Genomic DNA, 22,414 nt, shown 5'->3' with positions numbered 1-22,414 from the left:
TAGCAGAAGAGTAGCTAGACGTCTTAGGGGAGATCTCTATAAAAACAGGCTTGTGTTTACTTGAGTTCTAAAATCTCTCAAGAAGTTACTAATCGTAGAGAGTAAGGGTAATGGGCGCATGAAGAGTGGAGAGTTGGAATTTTTCATCTCTCTCTGTGTAAGACATAGTTTAAGTGGGAGACGTTGTACCCTGTTGGTGGGAGCTCAGCATTCACAGCTAGCAATTTTATTTTCTCCACAGTTTTGCACTTGAGAGGAGGGAATTGGGAAGTGGCTAGCAGCAGGATTTCTCATTCTAAGAGATGGCACATAAATCGTTTCTTCACCAACCTCATCTTTGATTTGGGTCGGAGTATGTGGGGGGGGGGCGCTGTAGCATATGGAGCAGAAAGGGGGTTGCAATTGGAAGTCAGGGCAGACAGTGACAATGCTTTGTGTTTTTCTTAAATGCCAGTGAGTGAGCAAAATGCCAAGACAGATTAGGAACACTCGCGAACCATAGCCAAGCCCACTGCCAATGAAGGGGGAGACTCAAGTGAGCTCTAATGTCATACTCTTCTAAATTTAGTGTGTGTCAAGCATTGAGGAGAACAGGCATGAAATAGCAACTCCAGCTGCAGGATTACAAGCAGCAGTCCTAAAACTTAAACTACAGAATCCTTCTCTAAGAAGTATAAGAGGAAAAAAAGTCAAGCTCCTTGACAGTTTGAAAAGGAAAAAGAAAAACGGAGTGAAAGGTAGAGAAGAAATCCAGGGCAGAGGTACAAGCAACAAGGAGAGAGGAGTGGCCACACCACAGACGGGCAGCGAGGGCACGGGGAAGAGATCTGTGTGCTGCACTGAAACACATTCTAGGAACAGCGAAAACCAGCAGCCACTGATTTGTTTGACTTGAACTGTGTGGATAAACCATGGCCTCGGTGAGGAAAACTGGTTTGCCCTCTTCGCAGTAGGAGACCCCATGGTCAGTCTGCCCTGCCGTGCCTTCAGGAAGTGATCAGAAAGCGTATTTTGTAAGAATGGCATCGTCCAAGGGTTCAGATTTCCTAAGCAAGAAGGGACCAGGCTCTTAAGGCCTTATTTTTAACCCATAGTTGTTCCGTCCAGAGATAGTCCTGCTGGGGGTGTTGAGTGAAGGGACCAGCTGGAGTTGGCCGAACGATTGCAGTGAGCACAGCTCATTCAAAGCTCTGCTCATGGACTCTTTATTAATAAGACAAACTTTTGAAAAGAAATGTAAAATGTGTGTGCTTTATTTTAATAAATGAATTTAATTTAAATTTTATTTATTGTAAAAACCATCTTCAAGGACACATACCACATTGTTGGTGAAAGTGTTTAATCATTGTTCGATACTATAAGGAACCCCGTGGAATCATGGATTTCTCCTTCTGGAAGGGAGTGAGGCCATCCTGTACTTCAGAACTTCTCGAGCTTGAGTAGCATAGGAACCCCTTTTAGCAGGAGTGAAAAAAAGATCCATGCCCCCATTGCTGATTTCACTATTCTTATCATTATTTAAAAATGTATAAACCAAAAATACCCTCCTAGATATTATCTCTAGAAATAAAGATATTACTTCTTTATTTTAATTATTGTCGAACAGCTGTAACACTAAAATTTATGAATTGAGTACAAAGAAAACTATGTAATAGTAGTACTCAGATGATCAAAATTGGCTTTTTATGCAGAGAATTTTACTAGAATTTAATAAGGCTTACATCATGAACCTGGGACTGACAGTTACCTGGAGGCTGTTTCAATTTCATGCATTCACAGTCCGTTCTTCTGCACAGACACTTGATTCTTTCATGACTTTTTCTCTTCAGATCTTCTTTCACTTGCTGCCACGATGTCCTTTGACCTGTACCTGCAGGGAATGTGCCATTTCTCATTACTCCCGATAGAATGGAATCACTTGAATACAAACTCAGACACCAAAACTGTGTGGTCATAGCCCTTGGTGGTGAATCAGACCTGCTTTTTCTAGGACAGAATTTGCATAAGTAAAATGAGCACATAAAAACTAAAGAAAAACACCAGAACGAATTGGGTAGCGAATTCTCAGATCCCTGAGAAGATTTGAGGATCCTTGGTGACTTGGGGACTCAACGCTAACCACTGATCGTGATCAGTTCTGGCTCTGTGGAGGAACCCCTGTAAGAATCTGGGGAGGAAAGCCCTGGAAACACCCCACCTGTGCTTCTCATGTAGACCAGCCACTTTTATCTGTTGCATATATTGGGGCTTTGCAAGATACTTCATTTGAAAAGAGTTTTAATGCTCTATCAGTGAAGATTACATTTGACTACAAGTAACAGAAACCCTGGTGAGGGAAGTTGAAGTGTATAAGAGCTCGCTTTCCTCCGATGCAGATGGAGGGTCCAGGGCAATAGCAGAAGTTGAGCTGTGTCCTCAAGGACCAAAGGTGGAAGTTCCACCATCCTCAGCACTTTTGCTCATCTCCCCATTCTCATCTCTCAGTGTCATACTCAAGTCAGGGCAATGTTGTCAGGACTTGAAGGTGATAAATGTTTCTCCTCATGAGCCTTTGTCCTTTTAATCACAGAGGAATCCCCTCCCATGTTGACTTCCCCTCCTGTCGCAGAATACACAGCCAGAATTGGGTCATGTGACCATGGGGCCCATGGAATGCAATACCATGATAGGTTTAGGCTGATTATGCTTCACCCTCAGGGTGTGGAGTAGGAGCCCACAAGTTCAGATCAAGGGCCTTCTGCTAGATAATGAGCATATCAGACTTCTATTAGCAGTGAACAGCAGGGAGGATATCTGTGGGATAGCACAGACAGTTTGGGCCAGAAATGCTTAATTTTTTTAAAAAAGGAATGAATAAACCAATATATTTGAAAAAACCACTGCTCTAATAATCCATTTCTTCCATTTTAAAGAAGTGGGCGCAGACCAGAAAAGATACGTTACCTGCCTGAGGAACGCAGGCGGTCTGAGACGGCAGTGCTGCTTGTTCCTCGACTCTGAGTCTGGTGTGGATGACATGTTATATGCATCGGCTCGGTGATAGCTGAGGGATACTTCAGAAGCCATGCCAGAGAAAGTAACAGCTCAGTGGAGCTTTACTGTTAGAAGGGCCCTCAGAAATTACCCGGTTCCGTCGTTTCCCAGAACCTCCTGAATCAGAATTCTGAGATGAGGATTGGGGAATCCCTGTGTTTTTAAAAGCTCCCTGAGTGTCTGTTGAAGCCAGCAAGACACTGGTCCACAGACTGAGTTTGTTTAAGATTGTTGTGGCTAAATCGTTCTCCACTGCAGGGATGCCATTTTTAGCATCGCTAACAGATGCCAGCCAGATGTGATGATGGAGAACCTCCCTACACTGCGAGGCAGCTTTGGGGTGTTATTTCACATCTCAGTCCTCCTCCGAGTGGGCAAAATTTGCATCTCTGTACTTTGTAACCCACGGCGATTGTCATAGTCTCTTAAGCCACATTTGAGGGTGGTAGTGGTACTTCTTGCAGAAGTGAGGCGAAGAGAAGGGATAAGGTTGAGGTGGTTGAAATGTTGGCAGAAGTCCTGACACCACTGATACCTGGTCTCAGTTTCCTATCCGTGTAATGGGATCAGATGTCTTTGGAATATTTTCTATTTCTCATAATATATGATTTTTATAATTCTAAAACTCTCAATTTCTTTATGAATGTCTTAGTTAAATTATTTCATCTTTCATTCACCTTTTCCTGCACTATTCTCTTTTCTCTGAACCCTTTCTAGTTAACCTCCTTCTGATAAAAATGTTCCCTGCTCTCAATTCCAGTCATTCTACAGGAGCACTGGGTCTTGTGCCCACTGGCCCCGTAGAATGATATTAACATGACAGGAATGATGGTACCAGGAACGGGACACCATGCACCTATTAACCAAAAGGGAAAAGGACAATTATAAGGGAGAAAGCATAGCAAGAAAGAAGAATGGAAGGTGGGTGTGACCTCGTAACAGGAGAGTGACTATTGTAAACTGAGTCCAGGCTCTGAGGCAGACGAACCGGGAGTGTGATCCTGGCCAAATGACCTTAGACAAGTTACATCATCTCCATGTACCACAGTTGTATCATTTTGAAAATGGACACAATAATATCTACTTCATAGTGTATTGTGAGATTGTGTACATAATGCATTTAGCATGGCGCCTCGCACACAGTAAGGACTTAAGTATTTTAGCTGTGTATACTTAATGTTAACTGAGATAGTGTGAGGCAAACTGACAAAGGAAGAAATGGGCAGATCAAGAAAAAAATGAAGAGCTGAGGCAATCAGCAAGGAGAGAATGTTTTATACAGAATATCCAGGTTACTTTTTCTACATCGCCCGACTTGCTTTGCAGATTCTGCTGTCCTCTTTCACCTTTTCTGCTGCCCAGAAAGGTGATCATCCTTGTTTTAGCTTCAAATTCATGTCGCCAAGTGTGAACCACCTAGGTAAAGGGAGCCACGTTAGCTGTGGCCCCCGTCCTGCCTGTAGGGAAAACTGTAGGACTGGGCGGGGAACGTGTCTCTGCAGCTCACTGAGTGTATAGATCCTGTGAGATTGGTCTGTTTGGATATCTTTGCTGGTGATCGACCTAATGGTGCTCTGGGTGTGTGCGTGGATATGGAAGCAATAGGTTTATTCTCTTTTTTAACCGATAATGCAAAGGCACCTACTAACTCAAGCAGTGTCCTGATATAAACTATATTGTCGGGGATTAGAAACTCCTTCCTTGTTCAAAGCACATTCCCAAGCCACGGTGATAGGATCAGACATTCTTGTGAGCACCCAGATTTCCAAATGATACATTTCCGAATTCCTGGTCCCCTGCTTTTACTTGCTGGGGTCAAAGTGTCCAGCCACCGAAGGTGCTCTCGTTGAGCTCGAGTAATTAAATCTTAGGGGTTAGCTTCTTCCAGCACCACCCTGTTCCGATTCTCACTGGGGCTGGGGGACTGGGCATGGCGGACTCACAGGCAGGCTGCCGAGAGCCTACAGGCAGCCGAGAAGCAGCACCGTGCCGCGTGCCTTTCCGTCCTGCCCTTACTTGGTATCGTCTCTGTCGTTCTGTACTCTTTCTAGCTCTTTCCCTCTATGTGTTTTCTATTCTGTCCCATCTTCCTGTTGCCAGTTTTTCTCTCCCTTGTTTGCTTAGTACGTGTTTGCTGAAGTCACCTGCTTTCTCTCCGTGGTCAGTAGCATTGGCGACAGACCCGAATGTAATGTAATGACAAATACTAATTCCTAAAGTTGGCCATGGCCACCAAAGGTTTGTGGCCTCACTTCTGTTGTTGACAGAGCTTCTCCTGGTGTCTCCCAGGCTGAGGATGCAAACAGCAGACCACAGACTGGCAGTCTGAGGACTGGCCTATGGGCATATTTCGATTCATAATGTATGTTGTTTTTTTTTTTAATTGACTGAGTTACAAAGCATTTAAACATACTGAGATATTACGTACAAATCTAAGTTGTCTAGAAAAATCCGGACATGGGTGTCCCCGGTTTGGTTTCTCGGTGCCTGGCAGTTGGGATCTGGGCGGCTCCTGCAACTTTGACAGGGCGTGTGTCCTCTTCACTCGTTGACTCCACCTTCCTTATCCCTAGGCGTTTACATTAGGAAGCTCTCAAGAGGGTTTCTCGTCCGAAACACAGAATGTAGAAAGTGATTCGAATGACCATTTTTTCAGTTCTTCGAAGGGTGGTATATATATTACCATCCCAAATGCACAGGAGAGAAGTTAGGGCATTATGACTCAATGCTCTCAGAGGACACTGTTGAGATGGGCTAAGTATCGATTGAGAAGAAATGCGGCAGGCAGCCTGGGGGCCAAGAGCACAGGTCTCAAAATTAGACATTCTTTGCAATAATCACATCATATGATTGTGTATAGGATTAACATTTTTAAATGTGCTAGAATCCAGAACAGTCTCTACCTCTGGGGATCAGGGTTGATTAGGAAGGGCCTTGAAGGAACTCTCTAGGGTGATGGAAAAGTTCCCTATCTTGACTGAATATTGTTTATACAGATGTATAAATTTGTAATACTCATACTGGATAGTTAATATCTGTGTATGTCGCTGGAAGTGAGATGTACCTCAATAGACATAATATACATATGTACATACCTACATACATATGTGAGAGCATACAACTGCTTAATAACTTTTAGGTATTATTGTTGTTGTGCTTGTTTCTGAGCACTTTGATTTAAAAAAACAAACAACACAAAAATTAGGTGAAGAGTATTTCCTTTCAGACCATAGACTTTATTGCAAGCATTTGAGAGCTTAGGTAATAGCTACAGATTCTTACCAAACAGAATTATCAAGGGAGGGTCGAGTTGATCAATGCTAATTTTATAGAACTATTGAATCACTATAAAAGGATATACCTAATTTGTTATAACTGTTTTTCATGATGCTATAAAAGCTTATGAATTTGGAGACATATCACAGACAATTTATTTCTTGTTATAAAGTTTTTTAATTGACTGAGTTACAAAGCATTTGGGGCGGGGGAAGAAGTGCCTGTACTTAGAGTAGCACTCACCCTGGCCAAATTACAGTAGTTGCTCAATAAGTATTTGATGAATTGAGTTAAAATTAATACCCATGTTGAGAAATTATAGCTAAAACAGTGACAAAACCACTGTTGTATTGGTAATCATGCTATTCTGAACACGTATACACATATATGTGGAAGTATTTAACACAAGAATTAAGAGAACAGGTTTTTCAAACAGGCATTCTGGGTTCAACAAATTTTTGCTATGTCTTTAACAAGCTGAGTGAGTTTGGGTAGGTTACTTAACCTCTCTGTTTCTCAGTTGCCTCCCCTGTAAAATGAGGATGATAATAATACCTACCTCGTAATTATATATCTGTGAGGATTAAATAAGTTCAGTAAAATATTTAGTGTTTGGCACACAGTAACCATTACCCAAGAGTTTGTCACCAGTTTTGTACGCTTTCTTTGCATTAGGAAACCGATGGCCTTCTTGTCATTTGCCTTTTGGGTATTGATCAAAAGGCATATGTGTATGGCTGATGAAAGTGATGGCTAATAGGAATTTAAGTTGAAAAGATTGAAGCCTGAAATTTGTAGGAAGCATACTGGTTTTTAGTTTAACTGACTTTGGTCTTGTCATTAATTTACTCTGTGACCTTGATTAAGCCACCTCCCTGAACCTGGTTTTCTTATCTGTTAAATAATGATTGGAACTTTATATTGTCCATGTTCCCTTGAAGCTTTGTGGCTCATTCTCTGATCTTAAGTGTTTAAGTCATGCTCATTATTATTTTATTACACAGCTTGATCCCCAAGTTGCAGAAGAGCTGTAGTGGCTCAGCTGCTCTTGTCATTATCTGGTTCTGGTCAGAATCGTCCATGGGGATTTAAGAAGCACGAACCTTGTACAACACAGGGTAGCTAGTTTGTGGAAAAGGATGTTTCTCTCCTATTAAGATAGCTGGCCACAGACCGGTCGGCAGTGGGCCGATACAATGTCTTTTGCATGTGAAAATTACACTATTAAATTTAAGGTCAGGCATTTGAAATTCTTTTTCCTGTTCGGGGTGTTCGGTTTACATGTTCATTTTTGGTCCTCAGCTTGCAACATCAAAGACCATGTTTAAAATGAAGTTTGAGTTTTATTCACAGCCAAATCTTCAACAACTAAGACTCCTGCAAGCCTTTGCTCAGATACCACCATCTCCATGAGGTCGGCCTTTCCCATGCTTTTACAGTTTGAACCTGCTTTGCTCCCCACCCCCCAGCACGGATGACCCTCCTTTTCTTGTTTGTCTGTCTCCCCCTCGCCCCCTCTCTCCTTCCTCCTTCTCTCCTTCCACCCCTTTGGTCTTTCACCCATAACACTTATTCTCTTTAATACAAGTTTCAAACATGGTTTTCAAGTTTGTTATCTGTCTCTTACATCGCTGCCTCCTACCACTGCCATGAGATTAGAGGTCTGTATTTTTCCCATCGATGTATCCCAAATGCCTAGAATAGTGCCATGGGAGGACCTGAAGGAAAACACAATTTGTCAGGTGGTGACAGTGTTTACGCATTACACATTAAATACATACCTAGATGGTAATTCTAAACCTTGCATCCTGCAAGTCTTTACTTCATTCTCTGTGTAATAAGAAGAAACTTGGGCCTAAATTTGAGTCCACACCCTAACCAATGTACTGGTTTTGAGTACTACAGAACATTTTTTTCATTCTTTAGGACTTAAATTTATGAAATAGTTTTAATAATATCAATTTCCAAGAGTGTTGCCAGAAACGTATGAGCTCATATATCTGATAATGCCTAGTACAAATATGTATGTGTGTTTCAAAATGTATTTCTGTCTGAAACTACTTTAAACTGGCACCTCACACATCTAAATCTGTAGGAGACTATGAATTAATGGTCATAATTACACTGAAATATCTTCTAATTTATCACAGATGTTTTGACTTTATATATATGACAATTGTACTTTGAAGAAAACTTTATAACACTATAAAAACTATGCACATATGTACACACACTTTGATGTAGCCATTTGCTTTCTCAGAACTTCTCTGAGCGATACATTTGGACACATGTGAAACATTTATGTTCCATTCCTGTGGCTTTAAATAATACTCATATGCAGGAGTCTTAAACATTTAATCTCTAAACTCATTCTTCCCCCTGAATTCCAGATGCGTTTCGAAGTGGCTTTGTGACACCACCCCCATGGATTCTTTTATGCACTTCAAAATCAACATGATGAAACAGAGCTCTGTCTCCCCTCCACACACTTCAGTTGCCTGCTGCCCCATGAGCCTCTTAGCTCCTAAAGCTCCCCATCCTGATGCATGGCACCATCATTCACCTGGCTGCTCACGTGAGAACCTTGGCGTTCCCCTTGACTCTCGTCCTTTCCTTGCATGAAACTCTATGTCTCGGGGCAACAATAAACCCTGTTAGCGCTACCTTCCAAATAGATTCCAAATATAGCAACTCGCCACCTTCTCCCTCACCTCTGCCCAGGTCCGGGCTTTGCTTTCTGGACAAGAGTAGTAGTCATAGGCCCCTGGTTTCTCCACTTTCATTTTCGTCCCCTTCAGTCTATTTCTTGGAGTACAGCTGGAGTGATCCAAAGAAAATCTGATCATCTCCCTCTTACGCCTCAGCTCATACGTAAGGTTTTTACTGTGGCTCATAAGACCCAACGTGCAACCAACCCTTCTGCCTGTGCTTCCAAGCTTGTTTTCACACTCTCCCCCTCGTTCACTCTGATCTAGACTTACTTCCGGTAATAAATATGAAAAGTACCTGTGCGTTTATCTGCTTATCATGTCCTACACTTGAATGAAAGGTCCAAGAGGCAGGACCCTGTCTTCTCACTGCTGAATATCCAGTCCTAGCACAATGTAATACTCAATAATTATTTATTGGTTTTGAATAAGCGTAACAGAAAATCACTAGAAACAATCTCAATGTTCATCCCTAAGGAGTCGATTAGATTAAATATCACGTATCTGTACAACTTAAAACTAACTTAAAAAATATATTTCTGTGTGTTATATGGGACTATCACTAAACTATGTTATTAAGTGGACCAAAGTTAGAATTGGAACAATAAAGAGCATAAAATATGCCCTGCGTGCGCAAAAAAGAAAAATTTAAACGTGTATGTATTGAATGTATTTATTGACTAAAATACGTATAGTATTAAACATTTCTATAGGCTGAGAAAAAATCTGATAATAATTGCCTCAAAGAGGGGAGGCTGAAAGTGTGAATGGAAAAGGAATTTTCTTAGCTGTATGTTCTTTGGTTATTTTAAATACATTTACTTGTCTAATTTTTCTCTTTTTTTGCAGTATAAAATGTTTAACACATATTCAAATTCTTAGAAAACTAAAATAATGGAACACCTAACTTTTAAATTAATCTAAATAGTCGTTTAAATAGAACATATCATTCCTGGATAATTTTTCATAAAGAGATATTTATTGTCCTGGATAAATTTTACAAGAAAAATGTTAATTGGTACATCAATACTAAAAATGATGACTTTGTTACAATTGTTTAAAATGTGCCAAACGTTAGCAATCCAAGACTAATGCCTTGTATGGATGACTGAATGAAAACAACCCTTGAATGCAGATAGTTTTAAATCAGAGAGCTCAAAATTAACATGGCTAATGGAAAACTATTTACATGCCAAGATAATTCAAAATGACTCAGCTTCTACCACAAACTCTAGATACAGTAATGAGCCTGTGAGGTAACTTAACATCTGTTATTTATGTTACAGTCATATACAGTGATGTAATTCATGTTTACTTTTAAATGTAATGGAAATTTTAAAATATAGCTTCATCATCAACAAACCATAGCTCACTTGATTTATATTACTTGTCTTATTTTTAAAGAAGATAATATAGCTATTAGTCTGGCTGTATTAATTCTTTACTCCTTACCGTAACCTCTAAGACACAGCCCACAGCCTTTGTCCACAAAGTCATCCCATATCCTTTCCTCTGAGCTCATTCAAAGCCAGCCTTGCTACCCATTGTGCTTAACTTGAGTGGGCTCTTAAGGCCAAATGCTTGTGGTGTCCTCTGCCAGGAAACTTGTTTCACCTCTAGGCCTCACCTAAATTGTCGCTTGGTCAGAATGGCCCTCATGACCAGTTCGGGTCACCCTCTGTTTTCCGTCATGGAATCCTCTTTTCCTCCTGGCACCTAACTTTAGTTTCAATGGTTTCCTTCATTTACTCATTTATTGTCCATCTCTCCCATTAAACACAAACTTGATGAAAGCAGAAGTGTAACCATATTCATCCATTCAAAGACCTATACATTGCCAGTATCTGCTGTGGTACCTGGCACATGCTAGATGTCAAAAATGTATTTTTTATGTTGAAGAGTAGATCAGGATTGAGAATTTCTTCGAAGGCCAGGTCTGTGCTTTCCCCCACAAGATGTCACTGTAACAGAATTATAACTCAGTTATGAAGCCTAGTGGGTAGAAGAGTCCAGCAACCAGTAAAACGCCTGTTAGCACCTACTTGTTCTCATTTCTACCCTTTCAGAGAAGGCTCTGAACCATAAAGTTTTACAGGCCCAAAAGAAGAATCAGCAGGAAACTTGATGGCACTGATGTGTCTGTCTTTAGAAGTTTACCGATTGTTTTTTAATCATCTCTCGAAACAATCCATTCTTCCAGAGCAGGGTGATAATGTAGATACCATAACTGTTTTCCAGATATTTCTTTGAGAGGGAGAAAAGGGAAACATTTGTTCTTCTCCTGAAGGAGAACACTGAATGCAGACAGAAAGTGATGGGTTGAAACATTATTATTCTAGAATATATGCTCAGCCTCACAAAGTATGCCAGCCGTGTATGTGCTGCCTCAAGACCTTCCATCATTCTTATATCAAGTATTGAAATGTAGGAAGAGGAGCAATACAAGATTGTCTAGTAGCTGTTTGGTACTGACCAGATTTAGGAAGGGAAGTCAACATGGTAAAAAAATCTATGCCCACTTGAGTATGACCAGGCTATTTTCTGCATAAGATGTCAAAGAAGTGGGACTCATCACTTTGAAGCTCAGTATAGGTTAAGCTGGACATTTAATGCAATTTCCTTAATTAGATGATAAACAGCTACAGGGCCCATGGACCATTTAGCTGAGCCTGACTCAAGGATCCTTGTGATGACTTCACAGGGATCATGAGATTTGTGCAGATCCCTCTGTGACTTCTGCGACTAACGTTGGGTATTTGTGAGGCCATTGGAAAAACCTGCATAAGTATCAGAAAGTCACTAAAGGGTTGGTGATGGCTGCAGTGGCAGAAGTGAAACAAGATCATACAACCTAAGTGGAGGTTCTTCACAGTCCAGGTCATTAAAATGGATCTTCTCCTTGAGACTCTCACATTAAATTAGCCTCAGGCCTTGATTCTATAATGGTATGTGATCCCAGGTATGAACATTTGAATGAGGTTATGGCTCTAAAAATCATGTTTTAGTAATACACCCATCCAAAATCACCTTCCTTGGAAACCCTACGTCTATATTTTTGGCAACTATTTAATTAACTAGTTATTATGGTTATGTTATGATATTGCTTTGACTATTGGTAGTTCCTCCCTGTCTAATGGCAAAGCAACAGAAAGCTGCTCTATATTCTTTGGGGAATATAATGCTGTTGCATTTTGTATGTAAAAAACTAATGATCTTTAAGTCAACAGGATTTGTTTATAAATAGGTTAACACTGAAATTAACCTGATGAAAGAGTAGATTAATGCTTTGTATTTAAGCTTACTTAACCTGAGTATAATTGCATGTGCCTTTGGACAAGGGGCACGTTGCGTAAGTTTTCATTCCTTTGCTTCTGATCTTACAGTTGTTTACTTATTACTGGAGTATATGCTTTGCTATTTAACATTGGCTTGATATTCATTCATTGAACAAATATGTATGCTAACATAGATAGGATGGCTGGCTGGCTGGCTATATAGAATTACACAGATACATACACATACAATTGTTTAGGTGCTATAGGGGTTAAGAGAAGTTTTAAATACTTAGAAAAGTTTAGGTTGTATACAGGGAGATGACATATATGACTGTAAAATGTTGTCTGACAATGTAAATTTGGTACCAAAGTCTGACGGAAAGTACTTCTATCTTGTAAGAACTGGATGTGTTTGGAAAGAGGGATTCCTTTTTAAAATTCACATGCCTAATACTCCCCAACAGGTGCAAAAAAGCCTCCTCAGGGAACATGTTAGACTGGTTGTGATTCATTTTCCAAAGTATTCAATTTTGGGGAGTGTTTTGATATACAATTGTGTAGAAGGAGGGAAGAAAGATTATTAAATGCCATCGAATAACAAATATTTATTTTGCACCTATTTTGGTCTGGGCACTGCTACTATTTAAATCAGATTATCACTGTCTTGTATCAAATCCTGCCATAGGTTCTCACTGACTTTTCGGTGACATCTGACTTTTCAGTATGGTCTCTAAGGTCCAGTGTGGTCTGACTCCCAGCTTTTTCAGCTCCATCTTCCGCCATTCTCTACTTCACTCACTATAGTCGGTCACACAGACCTTGTCCACATTGAGGCCTTTGCTTTCTTTCCTCTGCCTGGGACCGTTTTATCCCAGTCTTCACTCTGCTATCTTTTTCTTATCCTTCAAATCTCAGCATAAATGTTACATCCTCAGAGAGTTCTCTTGATGAGTTTATAAAATGCCTTCCATCCCATGATGCTTTCTTTAACATTACCAGATATGTATTTCGGCATATGTGCTTCATACAGTTCGTTTTGTTTCTTTGTGCATTTACTTGTTCATTGTTCCCTTACCACCCAGGCCGTGAGCTGCATAAAGGCAAGGCATTTCTTACCTGTGGTATCTTGAGACCTTTTGCACAGTATATGGAATGTGATCAATGATCAGTAGTTATTATATGAAGGAGTAGATGGGTAAAAGACATGTAGGCAGGTCTAATTTGAAATGGGAATGAGTTAAAGTAATAAGTTGAGTTTCATTCTCATACTACAAAGTACAATATGACACTGAACATTGTCTCTGAGATGAGAGAGAGAGAGAGAGAGAACACTAACTCAAAATGTGAACCCAAAAGAAAGAAGCAGAGAGGAGAGTTTGGAAAGATTGATAGTAGTCAAAGACATTGGAAGGATACCTTGGGCCTGCAGTCATTAATGCCGAAGGACAACATTTCTAGGTGGGAGGGGGAAGTTGGCAAAGAACCAAAGCTTCAGAGGTTTTAGGGAAAATGGGCATGAAGAAAAGTACATTGAATTTTGATCAGGGACATCACTAGTGATTTTTGAATGGGCCAATTCAGTAGATGGATGAGCTTATGAGATTCTGAGGGTTTGCCAAAGACCTGGGAACCCTGAGCATCAATGAGACTAAAATTAGGCCACATGTAGAGAGGATAATAAAGATAAGCTAAGATTTTTATATATACCAGAAAGATCTTAGTTCATTGGAAAAGCAAGACACCAAAGACTGCAAGGAGCATAATATTAATAAACTACCGAAAGAGAATGTTGGAAACGAAAGCTCCAAGGTAGGAATGCAGTGAAAATATGAGGAATGGCAAAGCAGATTTATGTAGGCATATGGGAGGAAGAGGGTGATCTGGTGAGAAACAACTCAGGTGGAGGCGAAGATGGGCCAGGCCTATTTTTCTGTGTTGGGTTAAAATCTGTGTCCTTGAAGCATGGTGCCTGGTCCATTAGCATCAGAATCAGTTTTGGTGCTTGTTAAAAATACAGATTTCTGGGATGCACCAAGACTTATTAATTTATAATTATCTGGCATAAGGCCTAAGAATCTGCATTTAATCCATTTCTCAGAGTGTTTCTTATGCATTTAAAAGTCTGAAAATCACTTCCAGTGGAACTTAGGTAATTGGACCTCCCATTGAGCTCGGCTAAGCAGTGATGTCTTGTGGTGGTGTTACACAGAGGTTCTGGTGTATACTTGGGGTCCCCTTCGGGAGAGACAAGAGGAAGATCTGGGTTTTGTGGAGCCTGACGCTTAAACAATGTGTGGGGCTGTTTTAAGGAAACAACAAAGAATTAGAAATATAAACTTAAGTTAAAAACATGAATATGTATTTAGAATGAGGAAGAAAATTATTAATTTTAGAAGGTGGTGTATCAAAATCCAGAAAATATTATTACTATTTTAATAATTAACTGACATACTTATTCTAGTTTTTGGCTGCCTATTCTTTCCTAGTCTCTTTATATTACAGCTATTTGGCACTTTCACTTTCTGAACGGTCTATAGAAAAACAAGTGTCTCCTATGGAAATTCCAATGGAAGTTATTTTTTTTGTTACACATGGTTGTGATGCAAAAAGTATGTAACTTTACAAACAGAACACAGACACACGGCGCACATACCCTGCAAACACAAGAATTCTGATTAATTCAATTTTCCATGATTCCCATAAAAAAGAAAAAGTAGAACATTTTTTAATTATATTTTAATTATGTATGCTAAATTGAGTATATTCTTGACAGGAGAGAATTTCCGTTTTGACCAGGGTCAATGAGAATGGAATTCGACATTTGAAATTTTATATACCTGATGATTAGAAAAAAATGTTCCAATAGCTTCTGGCTTCTCTGATGCTGGCCATTATGGGGAATGTTTAGAGTGCAGTTTGTCTTTTGGCCCTGAGAGAATTCCTACACCAGGACAGTTAGCAATAATGTACCTCTACAGGGACATGTCTGCAAACCATTTAAATATATATATACCACTGCACCCAAACTATGCGAGCCCCCAATTTTAGTTCCCGTTTGTTAGACCTCCAAAATACAGGTAAATCTTCCAAAGCTCCCCAACATAAAGAGAAGTTGTAAAAGAACAGGGTCTTAGCTAGTGGCAGGTAACACATCTTTCTTAAGCCAATTTTATAAAAATGTATGGAGCTGTGAAGGCATCGCTATGGCCCGTCCTAGGGCCAAGGAAGGACCTGAAACTTCAACTTCATTCCTTGGACAGCAAACTTCTTTTTGGAAGAATCAAAAAAAGATGCAGTCTGAGGATTGTTTTTTCTCTTATGTTTTTATCATTTCAACATGTTTTGATTTTTTACTAAAAAGGAAAATTAATGTACTCAGTATATCTAAATTTTCTCTTTCCAGGCAGGAGTCCTGACAACAGACATGCCCGTTACTTCATGTTCCGCTGACAAGGCTTCCTAACATAATCCTTCATACGAAATTGCTCACTCCCTTCCTTGTTGCTCATGTATCTATTGAGTGATCAATCCATCACTCTATCTTTTTTTAATTACAGAGATGCAGATTGGAGTTGTTTTGCTTCCCTTGGCTCACGAAAATAGTCAGGGGCCGCGGTGGAGATACTATAGGAGCCCTTGTGACATAAAGACTAGGCTTCTAGACACTTGAGGATCTAAGTTCTGATCCCCTTCGGATTCTAATTTGCTATATAAGTTGAAAGGGAGCTACTTCCCCTCTGGGCTTTGAGCAACTCAGCTAGTCAATAAGTTTGTGTAAGGTGACATCAGTGGTTTCTAGGACCTGTTCAAGGGCCCTACAGAAGTATCTCAAGGGCGGTCAAGCCCTCTTTCTTGCTTTAAGCAGAGGAGCTCTGCTTCCTATTTTACATGTGGAGTTTGCTTCAAGATTTTTGTCTTGAAATGGTTATACTATGAAAAAAAAAAAAATGGAGACCATCTTTTAGATAAGTTGTCCCAAATGCTTGAAATGACCTGGAAAGCTTTTTAACAGTTCTAATCCCCTTGTATAGCTCAGAATTTAAATTCGTATTTGTTAAAAGTTTCTTCTGGATTCTGCTGCATCAAGAGACATTATTCTAGACTAGTGGTATACAACCTTGTCTGCGCATTAGGATTATCTGAGGAGCTTTTAAAAGTGCTGGTGCCTGGGTCTTACTCCTGTGACTTACTTAATTGACCTGAGTGTAGATGTTTTGAAAAGCTCCACAGGTACCTCTGATGTGTGTCAGAATTGAGAACGCTGAATGGAGATAATCCCTAGTATCTGGCAAACTAACAATCTCAGTATGAAAAAAAAATAATTTTTAGTGTGATATTCATCTCTCCAGCCTCTTATAGATATTGAACATGTCATTTCTGTTTAATAGTTAGGTTATGTAATTCCCCCATTGGTTGGGGCAAATGTCAGAGAAAAGGCAACGGGTAAGGTGACAATATCTCATTTGTACGCTTATTTATAAAGAACTTCTCATCGTTCATCATACCTACAAGAGTCAACTGCTATTAGTCTTGTCCTTACCCTAGCCGTGCACAGGTGGGTCACTTTCTCTATTCTTAAATTAGGTCATTTATAAAATTAGTTGATTAGAATCAAGGGACATTCCAGATACAATTCTAAGATTCCGTGATCATTTTCTTAATTTACAGAATACAACTTAACAGAAAGTAAAGGCCTAATTTCCTTCAGACTTAAAAGACATTTTTCTCCCTTTTAAATGATCTTTGTAAAAAGGCCAGTAAGCCATGACTGTATTGTCTTCCCACGTTGTTACAACACAGCCCTGACCACAGAATTGTAAGTTGCCGAATCGTAAAATAGAGGTTTTCTATAGCATAAACCTCACTGATTGGTTGGGAACCCAGTGCTTTGGGAGCTTGGAATGGAAATTTGCAAAGATGTAAACTAGAACTTCCCCATGGTGTTTGGGTTCAACTTTTGTATGCCCCCCAGACAGCAGCAGATTTCATAGTGGGTAGAAAACATTCATTTGTTCATCATTTATGCATTTGTTTTATCACTTATTCCACACACATGTATTTAAATGTATAGTTATGGCAGGGCCCAATTTCAGTGCTGGGATAGTGTTCAGAATGAGACAGATGCCATGCAGGCCTTTATTGAGGATTTCAGTTGACCACAAGTAAGAATTCACTTGGTTTTTCAAGTGGAATTCCACTTATTTCTAAAGGCCATGAGTTCTCTGGAGAGAGTTTTAGATTTCATGCATACATTTCAATAATTATCTGAAAATTATAAAAGAATCGTGTTCTGAACCATCTGGAAGATAACCTAATAACCAAGGATGTAATTTTAGGGCCCACATTTTGTTTGTCACCATGGTCACATTTGGCACCACATGTCACTAATTTAATTGCTGTCAAGTAACATGAAAATAAACAGAGGCAGGCATTATTCTTAGAGAATGAAGTATGCCTGTATGAGGGCCAAATGAAATAAAATCCCCAAATAAAGGTCGTGTAATAATTTGGTGAAAATCAGTTGGGGCCCCGTTTTCACGTGCTTCGTGGCAGAGCAGGGGTACTATGTTCAGGAGATGCTGGGCTCAAGCCGTTGGTACTGCTTATCGGTTTAGTTTTAGAAAGTCATCACCCTTTGCAGTCGTCAGTTATTTCCCATTTTGAATGATACATGTTGGTAGCTTTGTATTTAATTTTAAAATTTGGTTTAGTTTTAGAATTTCGGGTAAGTGATATGCTTACTTAGATTCGTACCGAATTAGTAGTGCTGGTATAAAGATTAATTTGTGTCAACAACAGGGATTTGGGGCAGCTTTCTTTAAAAGGGATTGGCCTATTAATATCGACAGATATTTTTCTAACTTAGCTTTTCTAACACGCTACTGTACTCACTGTTTAACTAGCTCATTCCTCTCATTAGCCTGCAAGCCTTCAGAGGCATGTTCACACCTTACTTGACTTTGAGCCTCTTTTATGTTTTTTAAATAAATGAATTGATTGATAACATTTGATTAGAATTGTCTGACTCATAAGGACTAACTTTGAGGGTAGTAAGTTCTCCAGCAAGGGAAGCATTTAAGCCCCAGCTATCACTTGTTGAAGATTCTTGGGTCAAGTGAGGCTTCATCTACATGCTCATCAGCACTCCTTTGAACTCTGGAAGAGAGGGAAGACCAAAACTGTTACCTTCACCACTGACTTTCTGGCAATACAGAACGATTTGCACTTGAGGTTGTTACCTGTGAATAAATTGCCTGAGTAGTAGTAGTATACCGTCACAGTGAACTGCTGGGGTAAATTTATTTTCTCAGATGAATTCTAAATTTTAGCCTCAGGACTTTGAAAAATCTTTGAGTGTCTCCCTCATGAAGATGTTGGATTCTAAGAGACATTTGGAAAGTGGCTTCCTAGGAGTCTTGTCCTTCCCACAATATGTGTGTATGCGAGTGTCTCAGTGTACGTCGTTAAAGATGGCTGCGTAAAATGAGAAGGCCACCACAAGCATCCAGAGGAGCCACTTTTGTCCAGAGGAAGCAGATTTTGAGTTATCAGGAGGGTGAAATGTATAGATAGCAGCCAACCATACCTCTTCATCAGTTGATTTTTTCCCCTTTCTTTTCCTTTATTATTATTATTATTTTTTTCCTCCTGGCAGTTTAATGTGAGTGCTTCTCTCTCGCCTCATTTATTTCAGATGCCTCAGGAACAGTACACACATCACCGGAGCACCATGCCCAGCTCCGAGGGGCCACAGGTATACAAAGTGGGGATTTATGGCTGGCGGAAAAGATGCCTGTATTTCTTTGTCCTGCTCCTGATGATTTTAATACTGGTGAACTTGGCCATGACCATCTGGATTCTCAAAGTCATGAACTTCACAATTGTAAGTAAAACCACACAAGTTTCCTTAACTCTCCTTGGGGGAAGGGAGAGTGTGGGGCAAGGGGGAAGGTGAAAAAATGGTTTCAAATAGTATTCAAAAGGTCTAGCAACCTGGTGTTTTGGTTTAAAAAATAATAATTCTGTTTAGATTACATCTGAGGATGGACTCAGTTCTCTGTAATCTCAGTTCCTCGGAGGTTCGTAATCTATCTGATTTAGAGGCATTCCCCGCTTTACAATCTTGCATATGCTTTCCCTCTGTTTTGATAACGATGTTCTATATCCTGCAGTTTACAAGCACATTGAGTAAATACTGCAGAGGGAGATACAGGATAAGTTCAAAGTATTAAGTTTTCCCAAAGTTTAGTAATGATTATGAAAGGTTTTGTGAGATAAAAGTTTGAAACATCTGAGTAAAATTAGACTTTGGAGATTTTCTAGGAATTTTAACTGCTTGTACCTGGCATTTATTTTATTACTATGGTTAAATAGGAGTCTCTTTGATTTGCGGGGAGAAGATTCCCTTTGCCACTGTGTGGGTAAGGTGGAAATGAGAGAAGGGTAGCTATATTTCATTTTTAAAGAATTTGTGTTTATACTTCTTTGAAGAAATTTTTGCTGTTGATAATTAGGGCCACTATGCTGATTGAATATTTACTTGTTAAAGTTCAAATGAAAAGAAAATCCTGGCAAAAATTATTTCTGGAGTTATTCTGAGGTTTTTTATTTCTTTAAAAAGATTTCCTAGCAATTCTAGCAGTATAAGTAATTTAACTTTTTAATGAGGGCATGAAGGGCAGTAATCTACTGCCCTTGGAATACTTTCTTGTGATGCTGAAAGTAATTCATTTTTATCCTTAACACAGTATGCGTAGTCACACTTCCTTGCCTTGCCTGGGCAGTATGATCTGCTTGAGCTACTTTTCTTCATCTTTCCTGCTTTGCAGAACCTTTCCCGATGCTCCTGTAGCTCCTTTTATGTATCTATTATTACGCTTAATCACTCCAGATAATAATTTTCCTGTGCGTTTCTTAGGTGTACTGAACTTTGGGAAGAGCAAGAGTTAGCTGCATTTTTTCTCTGTGTGCCTCCATTCATCACTCCTGGAAAGGGCTATTGGTCCTTCACTGGGACTTAATTAAGACTCTGTAAACCTAGGTTAGAGACACTGCTTCAGGCATCAGAATGGCTCCCTTTTAATACTTATAGTTAAAGCTAGGAAACTAGTCAAAAAATTACCTTAATTTTATAGATTTCTTTCTTGAAGAGGAAAATCGTGCAGTTCTTTGAAAAAAAACTCTTCAGTATTGCAACATTAAGTTTGAAAGAGGGTACAGGTCAGTTTCCAGGGGATTGTAGGGTCCAAGGTAATATGCTCTAGACTATTAGAGCACATTAACTCCTGTTTCTGAGTTAGACTCCGTAGGTACTTTTTGAACTTTAACTTTCTTTACAGACAGAATTCAGAGATGTGTTTTGAGCAGGTGAGAGAAATGTGATAAGATTTGCAGTCTAGATGCCTGCACAGGTGAAGATGTGGTATAATGAGAAAAGTTTCCCAGAGTTCAGAGCTCTAAAGTGTGCCCTGGGTCCATTTGGTCTTAAAGTGACCACATTTACTATTTGTTGATATGCACGTTACGTAATGTTTTTATTTTGTATTTCACAAACTTATAAAATGGAAACATTTCTGCATTGCAAGATTAAGTCGGTAAAGACTGAAGCTAGGGTATTGGAATGGAGAATGAATGTTCAAAAGATATTTAAAAGGTGGCATTGACACATCAACTCAACTACTGGTTGGATATAGGAACATGTAGGAGTTGAGGGACTGCAAGACATTGTGGAATACTCCTAGGTTCTGGCTGGTGAGATGTTTGGATTGCAGGGCCCGAAAAGCAAGATGGAATTCATGACCTTCCCACTGGAACTCAGCCAAAACTCATGTACTTCCTGAATACTCTATTTGGGGCTATTTTTGTTATTTTCACCTATTTTGACTTGAAGTCCATTTATAGAACTTACAAGATTTAGGGGTGAGCCTGGTGCATATGAACTCAAACCTTGATAACTGTGATATTATTTATTATTTATATATATATATGGCTTTTAGAGTATGTTTTGTCTAGCAAGCCTAATCATGAGAGGTATATGTAAGTATGTACTGAGTGACGATTTATTCTGCATGTGTGTGAGCTTAGGAAGCAATATGACATTAAAGTAATAATCTCTATGAAATAGGCTATTTCCCATAGTTGACTAAATTGATTGCCAAGGTTGAGAGTTTTTAAAGCTTTACCAAACCAAGTTCTTATGAGGTGAGAATAATGCTATTATTAGCCATAATTGGTGCTTTATAACAGTAATGCATTTGAGCAAATAGAGCTGAAGTGCCAGAAAATTAGTCTTTCCCTGAAAGTTCAAAGCATATTTTTCTACCAACCACAGTATAAAACATATTTTTTTTTAGAATTATAACTCTAGTCCTCAAATAATAATTTACTGATAGTGGAGATCTTGAAAATGAATGAGATATTAACCAATGTTATATCAGAGAATGTGGAGGTGAAAGAGCAAAGGAAATCAATGAGACGACAGTTAAACATTTTATGGAGGGATTTCAAAATACTGCCAATAGGAAAGGGTGATTATTTTGTATGCCTGGAATAGTCAGTACTTTGGGATTTGGGAAAGCTCACACTGTAATCAAACCCCCTGAGTAATAATGAACCAAGAGAATGATGTCATCTGAAAGTGTTTCTGAGGACTTGGCAATTTATCCAAGATTGGATATCCAGAATTCACTGTGTTGTCAGGCTTGCATTCTGTGCCATCCCCAAGGATATATGCTGGAAGAGTCCTTCCACTATAACACTCTGGACAGACAGCCAACCAAGTTTTCTTTGTCCCAGATATTTTCAAAAGAAAAATGATTTTGTTCTCCTTTGCTCCAAGCACAATACCCTGATGTTCATTACTGGGCAGGACAGCGAGGTAATACTTTTCTCCTCAATTTTTTCCTATATGGAGGAGTGTGTGGTTTACCTGTGCTGTGAACACCCATGAGTTGACCTAGTTTATCATACACCATGCTGTACAAGGGTACAAATATTTATTAAGTATCTATTCTATGCATCCTGTGCTTGGCACTTAAAATATCTCATTTAATTTTCAAAACTCTACAAATTAAGAATCATTATGTCCATTTTAGTAAAAAAATAAACACCCAAGGCTCAGAG

General features: G+C 39.4%; 1 protein-coding gene across 4 annotated transcripts in view; it reads left to right on the top strand.

Moving 5' to 3' along the window:
- The window catches only part of SGCD (sarcoglycan delta), an 811,202-nt gene that overhangs the window by 462,557 nt on the left and 326,231 nt on the right, over positions 1 to 22,414 (top strand). For all 4 annotated transcript variants that reach the window (XM_016167092.2, XM_016167093.2, XM_016167095.2 and 1 more), the window contains one exon: positions 18,987 to 19,175. In XM_016167092.2, the coding sequence (XP_016022578.1) occupies positions 18,987 to 19,175 (189 nt within the window). The remainder of the gene's footprint in view (positions 1 to 18,986; positions 19,176 to 22,414) is intronic.

This window comes from Rousettus aegyptiacus, unplaced genomic scaffold, assembly GCF_014176215.1.
Source record: "Rousettus aegyptiacus isolate mRouAeg1 unplaced genomic scaffold, mRouAeg1.p scaffold_m13_p_7, whole genome shotgun sequence".
Taxonomy (NCBI): domain Eukaryota; kingdom Metazoa; phylum Chordata; class Mammalia; order Chiroptera; family Pteropodidae; genus Rousettus; species Rousettus aegyptiacus.
The sequence above is the reverse complement of the archived record's forward strand: the minus strand, read 5'-3'. Positions and strand labels throughout refer to the sequence as shown.